Below are 16,208 nucleotides of genomic sequence, written 5' to 3' on the forward strand. Positions count from 1 at the left end.
AAAAAATTACAATTTAGTGTAGTTTATGTACTCCTACACTCAAAGTCTTGGCACAAAATGCAAAGCCAGGAAAACATTATAAGGAGAATCAACCATACACCCCTTAAAGGCAAAAACTGGAGGGCCCCAGTCAAATATTGAACATTAAAAACAATTTATGTGCTGTGATCTGGTGGTATAGAAAAGTGGGTGCTAATCCATGTTTTGTTCATTTTTATCAGAGTGAGCCTGGGAAGTATCTCTCACTTATATCTTGCTCCATCTCCACCTGGTCTGCATGCATAGCTTCATATTTAATTGTGAGCAGCGACTGTTTAAGGCGGCACAGAAGCGGGATTGTTGCAATGACTATAGCATCATCGCCGCTCATCATATTTGTCCTCAAAATCTTGGAGAACTGCACAAATGTCAGACATCCATGCCCACTTTTCAGTTATGTGCAGAGGCTGGCCAGAAAACCAACATAACTGGTGACTGTTGCTCACAAAGTCTTGACAGCATGTGCAGTGTGGAGTTTCAGCATATGGGCAGGTCGCACACTAGTAGGTGAGCTGGCACTTGCATGCCATGCTGCAGCACTGCTAGAGCGGTGGCTGCTGTAGCTGACTTTCAGAAGTGGGCGCTGATGCTTCATACTTTGACCTGAAGCTCTGGCAAATCTGGGTAGGTTTTAAGAAACTGCTGAACTACCAAGATGAGCATGTGTGCCATGCATGGTGCGTGTGTGAGCTTGCCAAGCTTCACAGCCACCACCAGGTTACGGCCATTATCACACGATCATGCCTGGTATGAGGTTCAGAGGGAAAAGCCACAGATCTGTCTGGTCTGTTATTCCTTTAAGTAACTCTGCCATGGTGTGGGACTTGTCTCCAAGACAAATAAGCTCTAGCAGAGACTGTTGCCGCTTTGCTGAGGCAGTGCTGAAGGAGCTTCCCGCTGATGTGGACGCCATGAGATAACACATCGGAGACAGAGGATGAGGAGGGGATGCAGGAACTGATGTATGAGGTGGAGGATACACTGATAGAAGTAGGGCTAGCAATCCTCAGCATCAGGAGCACATGTGCCATGCCAGGGTGGAACTCAGCCCCGGCCTCCACAATATTCACCCAGTGTGCCAACAGTGAAATGTAGCGTCCCGGGTCACAAGCGCCTGTCCACATATTGTTCGTTAGGTGAACAATCTCAGTATTTGCATTGGTAAGGGCATGGGTGATGTTTCTGGACACATGCTGGTACAAGGAGGGGACACCACACCAGCAGAAAAAGTGGAGGCTGAGGACAGAGTACCAAAGGATGCCATGAGTTGGCAGAAATCCTCCATGTCAACAAGTCAAAAAGACATTTCCACAGCATGCAGCCTGAAAATGTGTCTGTTTAGCACTTGGGCCTGTGGGTGGCTGGAAACTTTATCTTTCTTTCCAAAGCATGGGGTAAAAACAGCTGAGCAGGGACAAGGATTTGGAAGTGTATCATGATGGTAAATCTGAATGTACAAGGATAGGTGCAGGGCGGGAGGCATCCTTGACAGTGTTATGGACAGGGGATTGGGAAGAACCTAGGAAAAGGCAGTGGTGTCACCCGATGGAACCAATGGTGGACCCAGATGTTCAGACCACCGAGTCAGGTGCTTAGATGACATGTATCTGATCATGCTGGTGGTGGTTAGGTTCTTAGTGGTCAGGCCCCTGCTGATCTTGGCATGGCATAGGTTGCAAATGATTGTTTTTGTCTCAGAACTTTCTTTAAAAATGTCTCAGACTGGGGAACACCAAACTGACATAGAAATTCAGGAGTGTCTGTGCACTGAGGAGCAGTCGCCCGCCTTGTTCCTCTGGTCACACCAGTGCCTCTTCCTGCCTGTTTCAGTGCTGCCGATCCCTCCCCATCAGAGCTGCTGGACTTGCTCTGCATGCCAGATTCCCAGGTAGGGTCGATTACTTCGTCATCCACCACCTCATATTCCACCGTCGCACCCTTGTAAGGAGTTGGTGGAGAACCTCATTGCTTCCTCTCTCTCCCTTGTGTGGTACCCGAACGGTGTGCCTAAGAACATAATACGTGTACTATAAAGTATGTTACTGTTATATTGCATTGTGTTATGTATTATTGTGCTCTGTCTGCAATGTTACTATATGTATACTGTAGACCATTCCCTCCTGCTACAGACTCTCATCTCTTGGCATCATAGACTTGGCCCTATCCTGGATCTCATCATACCTAACATTGATGACCGAACATATAGTGTCTCCCCTCTCACACACCACCTCCTCACCTCGCCCCCTTGTCTGTCGGTGTTCCTCAAGGCTCTGTCCAAGGACCCCTACTATTCTCCATCTACACCTTTGGCTTGGGACAGCTCATAGAATCCCACGGTTTGCAGTATCACCTCTATGCCGTTGACACGCAGCTCTACCTATCTGGACCCAATCTCACCTCCTTACTGACTGAAATCACACAATGTCTGTCTGCTATCTTAGCCTTCTTCTCTGCTCGCTTTCTCAAACTGAACATGGACAAAACAGAATTCATCATCTTTCCCCCATCTCACTCTACCCCTCCACCAGACCTATCCATCAATGTCAATGGCTGCTCGCTTTCCCCAGTCCCGCACGCTCGGTGCCTTGGGGTGATCCTCGACTCTGCGCTCTCTTTCAAACCACATATCCAAGCCCTCGCCTCCTCCTGCCACCTCAAACTCAAAAATATTTCCCGGATCTGCTCATTCCTCAACCACGAAAACACTAGTGCATGCTCTTATCATCTCCCGCCTCGACTACTGCAACCTCCTACTCTCTGGCCTCCCCTCCAGCACTCTGGCTCCGCTCCAATCCATCCTACACTCTGCTGCCCAACTAATCCACCTGTCTCCCCACTATTCCCCAGCCTCCCCCCTATGCCAGGCCCTTCACTGGCTTCCTATTGCCCAGAGGCTTCAATTCAAAACCCTAACTATGACATACAAAGCCATCCAGAACCTGTCTCCTCCATACATCTGTGACATGGTCTCTAGGTACCTACCCGCACGCAACCTTCGATCATCTCAAGATCTCCTTCTCTACTCCCCCATTATCTCTTCTTCCCACAACCGCATACAAGACTTCTCCCGTGCTACCCCCATACTCTGGAACTCTCTGCCGCAACACATCAGACTCTCACCATCAACGGAAACCTTCAAGAAGACCCACCTGTTCCGACAAGCCTACAGCCTGCAATGATCCTCGGTCTACTGAACCACCGCACGACCTGCTCTACCCTCTCCTACTGTATCCTCACCCATCCCTATAGACTGTGAGCCCTCGCGGGCAGGGTCCTTATGTACTTGTGTGTCCCTTGTCTTACACATGTTTATTGTACCTGTCTATATTTCCCCTTTTCACATGTAAAGCGCCATGGAATAAATGGCGCTATATAAATGCATAATAGTAATAATAATGTGTTAGAGAAAATCCAAATAGATCAAGGGAGAATCAGCCAAAAATAAATTCAATCAACTTTATTGGAAAAATACTAAAAACACATAAAAAGGAGATACATATACAAAAAACTGCCTAACAGCCACATATACCCAATATAACAGCTAATGTGACCTATCCATGAACATTAAATATCAAAAAGTTCAGCATACATAATGCTCCAACAATGATGCAGGGGAAAGAACCACATATAAATCAATGAATATTAAACATCCCAAAATAATGTTAGTAAAATCATGTAGTAATTCCTATATCAGAATTGGGTGATATTAATATAGCATCAGCTGTAAATATAGGGGAACAAATAGCCTATAGGTTGCTGGCCAGTGAAAGGTTACATCCTGAAACAATGTCAGCCAAACTTAAGTATATGACCAAGCATCACATTAATACATAAGGCAGATCTCTCAAGTAATACAGAATAAATGTGCGCACTAAGTAAATAGCAGCAGGTAAAAGCGCAACAGTGCAGAGATATTGCAGAGCATCTATCCCCCTACTAAAGTAGTACCAACACCAAACATCCCAAATAGAGCTACAAGCATGAGTACTAAGCACTTAATAGCAAACAATGCAGAGATAGTAAAAGGGTATATGACCTTGTTAGGACAGTGCAGATCCCCGATGCGCATTTAACGTCTAGCTTCTTCCTTAGGGGGTTCCTGAATAAGGAAGAAGCTAAATGCAAAACATGCGTCGGGGATATGCTCTGTTCTAACGAGGTCATATACCCTTTTCCTTTCACTTACAGATGCGCCTTTTCTGGGGTGGCTGGGGGCAGATGTTTTTAGCCGGGGGGGGGGCCAATAACCATGGTCCCTTTCTAAGCTATTAATATCTGCCCTCAGTCACTGGCTTTCCCTCTCTGGCAGAAAATTGTGCGGGAGCCCACGCCATTTTTTTCCGGGAAAAGAATCTTTTAATAAATACATACAGATCCCAAATTTTACACACACATATTACTAACAGTATTAGTCACTGACATCTATAAATCTAACTGTTCTGCATGGGTTTACTGCATATAAACCATGTATCCTATCCTGTTGGGTTCTGCATTGATTTTACAGAAGCCGACAAATGACTTAAGAGCCAATCTTCTATCTATACCTCTATGCATTATAAAGATATATATACACTGACATACATATACACACACACATATATACTGTATATACACATACACACACCCCTACTCTATGTGTGTATATATATATATATATATATACACATATCACGGACATACATATACACACACACACATATATATATGTGTATATGTATGTCAGTGAGCTATATATATATACATATATATATATATATATACATACATACATACATACCTTATTCTACGTGTGTATATACTGTATATGTATTCTTTCTATTCTAACCTATTCTATACTGTGCTTGGCATATCATTTTCCGGCTTTTAATCTACAAAAAAAAAATAAATAAAAAAAATAATATTATATATATATATATATATATATATATATATATATTAGATGTTTTGAAGAATATTTCATTTTAAAACGATGTGTAAATGACTTAGAACATTTCTCTGTGTATAAAAAGCACATGTTAAAATCGCAGTGCAGTCTGATAGCAATCGCACTGCATTCAGATGCAAATCGATGCTAGGTGTGAAAAATTGAACTGTACTCACATAAAGACCGCATGACAACTGCATAACTCTCGTCTAATTTTCCTGCATCAAAATCAGACCGATTTTTTAATCGCTAATGTGTCCCTGCCCTTAAGGTACTGTCACACTTAGCGATGTACCAGCGATCCCGACCAGCGATATGACGCGGTCAGGATCGCTGGTACATCGCTAAGTGGTCGCTAGTGAGCTGCCACACAGGCAGATCTCACCAGCGACATCGCAGGGGTTGGGGGTCGCTACTTACCTGTCAGACGAGGTGATCCTGACGTCCTCCCGCCCGCGTCCACGCGTCGCTCGTCTCCACAGCAGGAAGCCGAGCAGGAAACTGACGACGAGAAACGGCCCAGGACGTTCTCGCGCGATCAGCGATAATCAGGGGGGAGCGGTCGGAGGTAAGTATCAGACATAGCGATATTGCTAGCGATATCGCTTAGTGTGACAGGCCCTTAAGTATGATGGCTCAGCTTCAGCTCCAGTATCAACACTACAGGTCTCTGGAATGCACTGATCCATTTATTCTGAGCATGATAATAAGTAACAAATCTCATATCAATAGTAAAGTTACATGCTCAATCTATAGATAGCGAGGCCGAGGGATTTAGTAAGATTGTGTCCGGACATAAAGTACCTAGCACAGAAGGAGGTCCAGGAAGCGCCGGCAAAGTTTGGCATTGAGCTGCAGTTTCTATGGTACCGACAATCCTCCCTTCTCTGCTCAGCACAGAGCCTTGTGTGTTCCTAGCAGAGCCACTCCCAGACCGGCAGTGATAGTACAGCAGAGACATGCCTGACATGTAGGATGTAACAATACAGATCACAAGATGTAATATGATCTTTTCAGAGGAATTATAGAGTTTCACATTTATGAAAAATGGCATTATGTTAGCCAGCTTTTAACTCCTGTCCAGGCACATTTTCTGTTTGATTTTTTTTTTCTTTTCATACATGTGGTTTAAAGACCTGTAAAAATGTTTCTTGTTCAGATATTTGCATAAATAAAATTAGGGTTTTTTTACCTGATGAATGGTGCTTCATTTTTTTTTTCATTGTTATACTTTTTTGACAGATATCCGTGGTAAAATGAAGGGAGTGCGTGTCTATTTTTACATTCTTTTCATTTTTTTCCTATGTACACAAAAGACCACTAAAATACATTTAAAAAAGTGTTGCCTTTTCTGTAATAATTATTGTTCTATATCAGACATGTTTATTTTTATGGGGGCAGGGCTGCTAACAGCGATTTGACTTGGCAGTGGCTTTTTATTTATTTTTTATCTACTTTTAACTTATTTCATATATTGTCACCACCCTTCCTCCCCATAAGGTCATGAAGGCCTTTTGGGGGTAGTTCAAGGTTTATTTTTTACCTGATTTCCCCTGTAGCTCGGGATGATATATTAACCCTAGTTACAGTGGGAATGTAGTTAGTGTTCCCTTTCCTTACAAATGTACGATCACGACTGCTGAACCCAGAGGAGGAGGCGCAGTTAGCCTTCCGTATTACTTTATATACAGTGCTTCTTCAGCCCTGTGCACACAGCGATCGAGAAGGCAGAGACGGTAATAAACCATCTCTGCCTTTGTTGTAGGAAGTCCACCTGTGTCTTGACAGCTGGAATCCCGTTTCTGCAGTTGTTCAATTGCATACTCTGCAGTGGCATCACGGCAGAGTAGAACACAGACCAACAGGACGTTATCATCTCTGAGAGGTCCAAAGTAGTTTAACCTAACATGTCAATATGTTTTTGTTTTTACATAGGGAAGTAGCTGTATGACTATCTAGGTTCTCTTACTCCCTACAAAAAAAATCTGGATTATCTATGTATTTGGAAGAAAAAACTCAAATGTGTTGACACACCTCAGTACACACGGCTTCAACATTGGATTACTCATGAAACATGACTGGCTGATCTGATCTCTACAAAAAGATATAATTTTTATTGGATTATACAGCTATAAAACTACAGGTAGTGGCACGGACCAAGAGATCCTTTGTGTTTCAGAAAGTAAGGTATCCTTCATGCTTATCTCATTACACAGTGATGTCATGCAACGGCGGACCTGGCTACTCCAGTGTGCAATGCAAGTTTTGTACACCAATTTGTGTGAGCGCTACTGGCAGGGGCATTTTTCAAAGAGGAGTTTCAATACTTGCCGGAGGATTACCTACTCCAGCTGCCTACTATCTATACAGATACTGAATGACTTCTACCATTGAACCTGCCATAAACTGTTACATAGGGGGAACATAAGGTCATCAAGTTGGCTGTTCAAACTCCATCACCCCTATTTTCTAATTATTGTGACCTTTCTTAAAATAATCTTATCTTTCATCTTTAAGCATAGGGTGTCTATAATCACATGTAGTGTATACAAACAATATATTCAATTGATCATTTTAGTTTTTATGAAATCACAGTCTGCACATTTAGCAGTTCTCTAAATGCTGAGCTCCGTATTAACCCCACCGCCACCACTGATTAGCAGCTTTCTGTGTCCACTGTGTATAGGCAGACAGCTACCTATTAGCGATGAAAGCAGGGGGTTATACAGAGCTCATAAATATGGAGAACTACATGGCAGCAATTTTGCTAGTCCTCTAATGATAATCTCCTGCTGATAAAACAGTTATTTTATCAAAACTACAGCAAGCAGCCCAGTAAGTGACACATCGCTGGAATCAGAGTCTATGTCTACATTATGCTAATCTGAGGTTAGGTGGCAAAATTCTGGTGACAGATTCCCTTTAAATGCTTTTTCTAATTGTGTCCACTAAATTCTTTTGGAAGACATTTTGGCGATTGCCTTTATTAATGTCCCCTACTTCTTCTGGGATATATACAGTGTGTTAACTAATTCTGTGTAGTTGGATCCTGCACTCACTCCCTTTTATCACTTGGCGTTACATACAGTATTAAGTAGATAGGGACAGAGAGAAGGGAGTGACTGCGGGACACGACTACAACAGTTTGTTGTCTGTTACCATGGAGATGGATAGTTCTGTATTCCGAGCTGTAGAAAAAATAGTGCAATAATTTTTAATTATGACCATTTGGAAAGCAGTTTCATTCTTCTAAGAAATACTTTTCAGTATGAATTTCTCACAGTTCTTAAGATCTCTGCAGGAACCTGCAGATAAAGAAAAATCTATTCTGGTGTTGAAAACAGCAATAAACTTATATGGAAGATAATTGTATATGAAAAACTGTATAACATTTTCATTACAAAAAGAATAGTTAGAAAATTCTGTTAAAGTGGGGGTTAAAACTTAGGCCTCATTCAGACATTAGCTTTTTAAGTACAGTATGTGTTGTATCCATGTTTTTCATGTAATTGAAAATGTTTCCATTACAATCTATGGTACTATTCTCATGTATCTTTTGTGAACCATGTACCTGCAGAGATATCACAGAGACATGTTCGTTTTACATGCGAGTCACGGATCAAAACCTGCAATACAAGTTTATGGGTCTGTGAAAAATCACTGACGACACACATTGTCATCCATGGCGGACACAGAACAAAAGTGTCCGTGTAAGGCTAGTTTCACACTTGCTTTTTTTTGCAGCGCGTTTTTCCCGCAAAAAAACGCATTAAAAAAACGCATACAAATGCATACAAACGCTGCGTTTTTTTCAAGCATTTTTATGCGCATGCAGGAAAAAAACGCAGCGTTTTTGCGCGTTTGTATGCGTTTTTTGTGCGTTTGCGTTTTTTTACAGATTTTGGAAAAACCCCACAAAAATGAAAAAACAACCATTCAACAACACACAAGACCAATGGGACTTCATTGTGGGTGTGGTATGTTAATATATAGACCCTGTCTACAGTATTCTTCACATTTGCTTGATTCTTCTCGTGACCATGGATCTGCGCTGGAAGAGTTTTCACTTCAACTTGGATTTGGACATCGCGATGGCTCAGGCGTATGCAGTTGCTTGCCATGAACAAAGGAAGAGAGAGAGGCAGCGAAGACGGCGGCGTATGTGGATACATCCGATTGTTGAACTCCGGGAGAGCCGTGGGGCATACCACACCCTCTACAGCGAGCTACAGGCAAACCCGGAGAAATTTACAGATTATATCAGGATGTCCCACGAAAGTTTCATGGATTTGCTTGCTCGTGTCCAACAATCCATCCGGAGACAGGACACACAGCTCCGTCGTGCGATTCCTCCTGAGGAACGGCTACTGGTGACATTACGGTATGTTTTAAAAACCAAGGGGTGCGGTCTGATGGTTTTTTTTTAAATTTAGTATTCAAAACCGTGGGTAATTAGTTTTCGTGAATGTACTAATATTTTATTTTATAGTTTTTTAAAATAATATACATAAATATTAATTTTACTTCTTTGTCTGTTCACAGATTCCTGGCGACTGGAGAAACCCTATCTTCACTACACTTCCAGTACCGTATTGGAATCTCTACCTTGTCTGGAATTGTTGCTGACACCTGCCGGGCTCTCTGGAATGTTCTTTGCCCAGAATTTATGCCCCTGCCCACCGCTGAAAAGTGGATGGAAATTGCTGACAAATTCTGGACAATATGCAATTTTCCCAACTGTTTGGGAGCTGTTGATGGTAAACACATACGGATCATCAAACCCCAAAGAACGGGATCTGAGTACTATAATTACAAAAAGTACTTTTCAATAGTACTCATTGCGATTGCGGATGCCGGATGTATGTTTGTAGCAGTGGACATTGGAGCATTTGGCCGTGGTAATGACTCACAGGCTTTTAAAAACTCAGACATGGGCCGGAGGTTGTATGGCAACCAATTTAATTTCCCTATGCCACGGCCTCTTCCTCACACCGAAGCTCCGCCACTGCCCTTTGTAATGGTTGGCGATGAGGCTTTTCAAATGTGCGGAAACTTACTGAAACCCTACTCCAGCCGGGACTTGGACCACACCAAAAAAATATTTAATTACAGGCTGACCAGGGCCAGAAGAACTGTCGAGTGTGCTTTTGGGATTCTTGTCTCCAGATGGCGAATTCTGGGCACGGCCATTAATCTTAAACTTGAAACAGTCGATGAGGTGGTGAAGGCCTGTGTGGTTCTACATAACTTTGTGATGGCTAAAGAGCACCCGACCTTTGAACTGGACGATGATGCTCCTAACCCATTGCCTGAATTCACTCAGCACACTCTCAGGTCATCCGTTGAAGTTGGCCAAATGAGGGACCAATTTGCGGCCTACTTTATTTCTGATGTAGGACGGGTGCACTGGCAAGATGAAATGGTGTAATGTTTTTGTTTGTTTATGGTAATAAAAAACCTTATTTGATACCATTACTGAGTGCACTATATTTTTGAAACTCCAATTTAATAAAAAACTTCCCATGTATAACTGAATTTTTTGATGTTCACACACCTGGGCAGGTAAATACACATATGAGTTAAAATGCAGCATTGCTAGTCTGCGTGAAATATATTGGAACGAGCAAAGCTGCAGGCCATGAATCAGGAAACCATTTTTTTTCAAGAGAAAATTGTGCAACTAGTTGAAAACAAAGTATGTGATTTTCTCAAAACACAACCCTCAAAACCCAACCCCAATGAAAGTTCATGGGGAATACAAGTCAGCATTGAGTGGATGAATGTAATCTGCTCCATTCCAACTTACAAGTTATTACACTAGGCCTTTGAATGACTATACTAGGCCGTGGTATTTCAAATGAGTATAGTAGGCCTTGGGCCTACTAGTATAGTCATATGTGAAATACCACGGCCTAGTATAGTCATACCAAGGCCTACTGTAATAACTCGATTTTTAACAACTAGCATCTTTTTTCACAAAAAACAAACTGGTGAAACTAGAAAGAAACTTATTTTTAAGACAAGTTTCAACAGTTTGTTTTTCATGAAACCAGATTCTAGTTGGTAAAACTAGAGTTATTACACTAGGCCTTGGAATGACTATACTAGGCCGTGGTATTTCAAATATGAGTATAGTAGGCCTTGGGCCTACTAGTATAGTCATATGTGAAATACCACGGCCTAGTATAATCATACCAAGGCCTACTGTAATAACTCGATTTTTAACAACTAGCATCTTGTTTCACAAAAAACAAACTGGTGAAACTAGAAAGAAACTTATAAGTTTCAACAGTTTGTTTTTCATGAAACCAGATTCTAGTTGGTAAAACTAGAGTTATTACACTAGGCCTTGGAATGACTATACTAGGCCGTGGTATTTCAAATATGAGTATAGTAGGCCTTGGGCCTACTAGTATAGTCATATGTGAAATACCACGGCCTAGTATAGTCATACCAAGGCCTACTGTAATAACTCGATTTTTAACAACTAGCATCTTGTTTCACAAAAAACAAACTGGTGAAACTAGAAAGAAACTTATAAGTTTCAACAGTTTGTTTTTCATGAAACCAGATTCTAGTTGGTAAAACTAGAGTTATTACACTAGGCCTTGGAATGACTATACTAGGCCGTGGTATTTCAAATATGAGTATAGTAGGCCTTGGGCCTACTAGTATAGTCATATGTGAAATACCACGGCCTAGTATAGTCATACCAAGGCCTACTGTAATAACTCGATTTTTAACAACTAGCATCTTGTTTCACAAAAAACAAACTGGTGAAACTAGAAAGAAACTTATTTTTAAGACAAGTTTCAACAGTTTGTTTTTCATGAAACCAGATCCAAGTTGGTAAAACTCGAGTTATTACACTAGGCCTTGGTATGACTATACTAGTCCGTGTTATTTCACATATGACTATACTAGGCCTTGGGTTGGTTTTTAACATGTATTTACCCATCAGTGTGTGTGAGCGGCGCAAACAACATTAATGAAACTTAGTAATGGTGAACCACAAATGTAAATTTATTTTTTATCACAAAAATAAACCAAAAAATTATTTTTTCCGGCGTTTGGGGGCAGATGGTTTCAATTTGGGGGTGTGCAGGGAATATGCAACACTTGCTGTTGAAGACGGTGTTTGAGGGGAAGGGGCAACAAAACTTGTGGGGGAAGGTAGTCCAGTTAAGGGAATCAAACTAGGAACACTTGGAGGAGAGGAAATCTGTTCAGGTACATTAGTTGTAATGGCATGTCGCCGTAGGCTTGTGTGCCTGGACCGACTTTGGCCCAATGCCCGCCTTGATGGATTTCGCCTTGAAGTAGGGGCAAATATTGAGTGTAGGTCCCCCGTCTGCAGGTGTGGCTGCTGCTGCTGCTGAGGTGGCGGCTGCTGCTGCTGAGGTGGCGGCTACTGCTGCTGAGGTGGCGGCTACTGCTGAGGTGGCGGCTGCTGCTGAGGTGGCTGCTGCTGCTGAGGTGGTTGCAGCTGCTGCTGAGGTGGTTGCAGCTGCTGCTGAGGTGGTTGCAGCTGCTGCTGAGGTGGTTGCAGCTGCTGCTGAGGTGGCTGCAGCTGCTGCTGAGGTGGCTGCTGATGAGGTGGCTGGAGCTGCTGCTGAGGTGGCTGCTGCTGCTGCTCTTCGTTGTCAGTGCTCGTCCTTGCTGGAGGACTGGTGGCGGCAGTGATGGTCCAGGTTTGCAGAGTGGTGGTGGCAGGGCTACTACACGTTGTTGTAGCGGCAGGGCTGTTCCATGTTTGCCTAGTGGTGGCTGAGCTCCACGCATGCATGGGAGTGGCGGTGGTGCTCCAGACAGGAGCAGCGCTTGCCATGGTGGTGTCGGTGAAGTGACCAGCTGCACTCAGACTTGTGGTGGTGTAACGGTGGGTGTCCTGGCTTTGAATAGAGGTGTCCGTGCAGTGGTATGCAGCACAAGTCGGTAGTGAGGTGAAGCGAGTCAATGGTGGCACAGGTGGAAAGGACACCACTGACTGCTGACCGTACCGATTATGCTGCATAGCCTGCAAGAAAGCATTGTTGCAGGCCTGCAGCACATTCAGCTGTTGATCAGGACTAAGGTGTTCCGCCATGCCCTTTTCAATCTTACTAAAAAAATGGTGTGCTGGTCTGTTGAGGTCGGCCTCCAGACGGTCAAGGCGCTGTTCTACAGAATTGAAGCGGTGTTCAAAGTGGTTAAAACCACGTTCCATGAGTGCAAAACCGCTTTCAACTCTGTCGGACAGTGACTTGAGGCTGGAATTAAATGTCTCGCTCAAATGCATAAACTCGGGCAAGACATTCCTGTCCAAGGCCCTCTGCCGCTGGCGGGTAGTGCACGCATAACCAGTGGCAGAGACCTGGGACAGGGGAACACCTGATGGCCCAGCTTCCTGGTCACCAGCTGTGTGTGTGGTTGACCTGCAAGGTGCTTCCTGGCTGTCGGATGGCTGGGACGGGTCAGAGGACGTCCGAGGAAGGACCGCTCCAGGGCCAGGTTGCAGGGTGCTGCTCCAGGTGCTGTTGAAGAAAGGAAAATCATTACTACCATGCCTTTACAAGAAGCATCAGCTGTGGATTAGAAAAACACAGATTAATAAAAATAAAAACCCAAAATTTATAATACTTACGATCTCGTGGCAAGGACTGGTCTTAGGAACTGCAACGCGTTATAGTGACGGTATCTAGTTCTGGTCCTTGACGCAGATCCACTGCGAACCTGGCCCTCAGCACGAACATCACTGTTGAAGCGGTCCTTGATCGAACGCCAACGTGTTCGGACTTTGTCCACTGTTGATAAAAAAAAAACAGTGCCGTCAAGGACAACAGTCACTGCGGCACAATGTAGCAATACAATACTCAAAGCAGTCACTGTAGACCCCGATGACACTGTTGGGTTTCCTGCTAGAATACACCTAGCATGAAACCCAACAGTGCCGTCAAGGACAACAGTCACTGCGGCACAATGTAGCAATACAATACTCAAAGCAGTCACTGTAGACCCCGATGACACTGTTGGGTTTCCTGCTAGAATACACCTAGCACGAAACCCAACAGTGCCGTCAAGGACAACAGTCACTGCGGCACAATGTAGCAATACAATACTCAAAGCAGTCACTGTAGACCCCGATGACACTGTTGGGTTTCCTGCTAGAATACACCTAGCACGAAACCCAACAGTGCCGTCAAGGACAACAGTCACTGCGGCACAATGTAGCAATACAATACTCAAAGCAGTCACTGTAGACCCCGATGACACTGTTGGGTTTCCTGCTAGAATACACCTAGCACGAAACCCAACAGTGCCGTCAAGGACAACAGTCACTGCGGCACAATGTAGCAATACAATACTCAAAGCAGTCACTGTAGACCACGATGACACTGTTGGGTTTCCTGCTAGAATACACCTAGCACGAAACCCAACAGTGCCGTCAAGGACAACAGTCACTGCGGCACAATGTAGCAATACAATACTCAAAGCAGTCACTGTAGACCCCGATGACACTGTTGGGTTTCCTGCTAGAATACACCTAGCACGAAACCCAACAGTGCCGTCAAGGACAACAGTCACTGCGGCACAATACAGAGCAGGGAAATACTCACTAAACGCCTTTTTGGAGGATGCTGTGGCGCTGTCCCAGCCATCCATCAATGCTGCGGCCACCTCATTCCATAGCCGCCGGGTCACCACAATGTCCTTGTGCAGCCGGTCACGGCTGTCCCACAACGGCGAACGCTCCTGGACCAGGCTGATGAGCTGCTCATTATCCAGGTACACGTCTTCATCTCGTTGTGGAACCTAGACAAAACACATTCATTAGAATAATCCAATTTAAATTGAATAAAAAGTTACAAAAAAAGAAACATAAAAAAGAGTAAAAATAGAAGATAAAAAATAAAGAACATTACAAATCATTTGATACTTACATTCCGTATCACCACCGGGACTTGGCTTCGCTGCTCCTGCTCTTCGCCCTCACTAGTCCCGTCCACAGAAGAGGATGATGACGATGTCTTAAAAAAGTTGAAAAAAACGTAAGAGATTTGGAGAAGCAGCAGATATACTTACCAGATGCACAAAAATAATCACCTCACGGTCTGCTTGCGCCAATTCCTGCCGCGATGGGGAATACTCTGATTCTGAAGACATACTGCATGTAAAAATAATAAAAATCATTAGTACATACATAATTTAAAAGGACAGGCATATAATGTAATATACTCACATTCTTCGCTGATATAATGGGTTCTTGGTTGACTGTCTGCTCTTCAATCTGTCAGTGTAGTAGTGGCAGAGTTTTGGCAGGCACCTCCTTTATATAGACTTTTTTTTTTTGACTTTAGAAGATTATAACTAGGACAACAAGTGGACACCACCAAAAAAACGCAGCGCTAAAAAAACGCATACCTGCGCATGCCAGTGCGCACGTATGCGCATCCATAGGCTATAATGGCCATTTTTAGCGCAAAACGTGCGCATACGTGCGCATGCGCTTTTTTCAAGGGCCAAAAAATGCAACATGCTGCGTCTGGAAAATACCAACGCACACCCCAAAAAAACGCAGCGCATGAAAATCGCATACATGCGCTTACCAGCGCGCAGGTATGCGCACCCATGTTAAATATAGGGGAAAAAACGCATGCGCAGGTATGCGTTTTTTTCCAGCGCTAAAAAACGCAAATGTGAAACCAGCCTAAGAACATATGTGCCCCTATTTGTGTCTGTGACAAACCCTGCTTGATGACATGAAGGCAGAAATGGGCCCCTGTCTGGCAGCACACGTTGCACCAATGATATGTACGCCCCCAATGGGTGGGAGAAGCTTTACAGGTTTTTGTTTTTTTAGCATATGGGAAAATCACTGGACTCTGATGGATTTTCTTGCCGGTCTTGATGAAGGGGCGTGTTGGAATCAGAAGTTACTGATTCACCAAGAGGCTCCTCTTAATGATTCCGGCGCATCTGACGATTGACTTGCGCCTGCATGAACCACACCACCCATTTCCGGCAAAGAGAACGGTACAGCTCATCATGAATTAGGAAACCTGTGGTATCATGCACCTGAAGCAGAGAGGAACTGGCAAAAAAAACCCGCAAAAAGTTGGAAAAAGTTTGCGCTATTCCAAGTTGCGACTATCAATAGCAAATTATGCCAGAATGCTGGTGAAATTATTTTTACCAATCAGGGCCACTGACCAAACACTGATGAGACTCGTTTCGTGCATTTATGTAAGAGAAAAATCCCTGATGT

The 16,208-nt window shown here is 43.6% G+C and overlaps 2 protein-coding genes across 4 annotated transcripts in view; both read right to left on the reverse strand.

The window, feature by feature from the left end:
• The window catches only part of LOC141091181 (uncharacterized), a 34,699-nt gene extending 27,048 nt beyond the window's left edge, over positions 1-7,651 (reverse strand). Inside the window, exon 1 of one of the 3 annotated variants that reach the window (XM_073576602.1) lies at positions 5,768-7,651. In XM_073576602.1, the coding sequence (XP_073432703.1) occupies positions 5,768-6,017 (250 nt within the window). In that variant the 5' untranslated portion in view covers positions 6,018-7,651. Of the gene's footprint in view, positions 1-5,383 lie in introns of all 3 variants that reach the window. The other 2 variants (XM_073576603.1, XM_073576604.1) reach the window with 2 other exon arrangements.
• Positions 7,652-11,962: 4,311 nt separating this feature from the next.
• Positions 11,963-16,146, reverse strand: LOC141091182 (uncharacterized). The gene is made up of 4 exons (XM_073576605.1): positions 14,884-16,146; positions 14,560-14,755; positions 13,587-13,746; positions 11,963-13,476 (listed from the first exon to the last, which is right to left on the reverse strand). The coding sequence occupies exons 2-4, from the start codon at positions 14,603-14,605 to the stop codon at positions 12,393-12,395; spliced, it is 1,290 nt and encodes a 429-aa protein (XP_073432706.1). The 5' UTR covers positions 14,606-14,755; positions 14,884-16,146; the 3' UTR covers positions 11,963-12,392.
• Positions 16,147-16,208: the final 62 nt, after the last annotated feature.

The sequence above is a fragment of the Dendrobates tinctorius genome, unplaced genomic scaffold (assembly GCF_039654945.1).
Source record: "Dendrobates tinctorius isolate UK_male_01 unplaced genomic scaffold, ASM3965494v1 ptg000049l, whole genome shotgun sequence".
NCBI lineage: Eukaryota > Metazoa > Chordata > Amphibia > Anura > Dendrobatidae > Dendrobates > Dendrobates tinctorius.

Excerpts from the sequence above, each read along its gene's own strand:
- LOC141091182 (XM_073576605.1), bottom strand. The coding sequence starts at position 14,605 with ATGGATGGCTGGGACAGCGCCACAGCATCCTCCAAAAAGGCGTTTA. Across the intron at positions 13,747-14,559 it reads ATCCTCCAAAAAGGCGTTTA|TGGACAAAGTCCGAACACGT; the intron begins GTGAGTATTTCC and ends TTTTATCAACAG. Across the intron at positions 13,477-13,586 it reads CCAGTCCTTGCCACGAGATC|CACCTGGAGCAGCACCCTGC; the intron begins GTAAGTATTATA and ends TTTCTTCAACAG.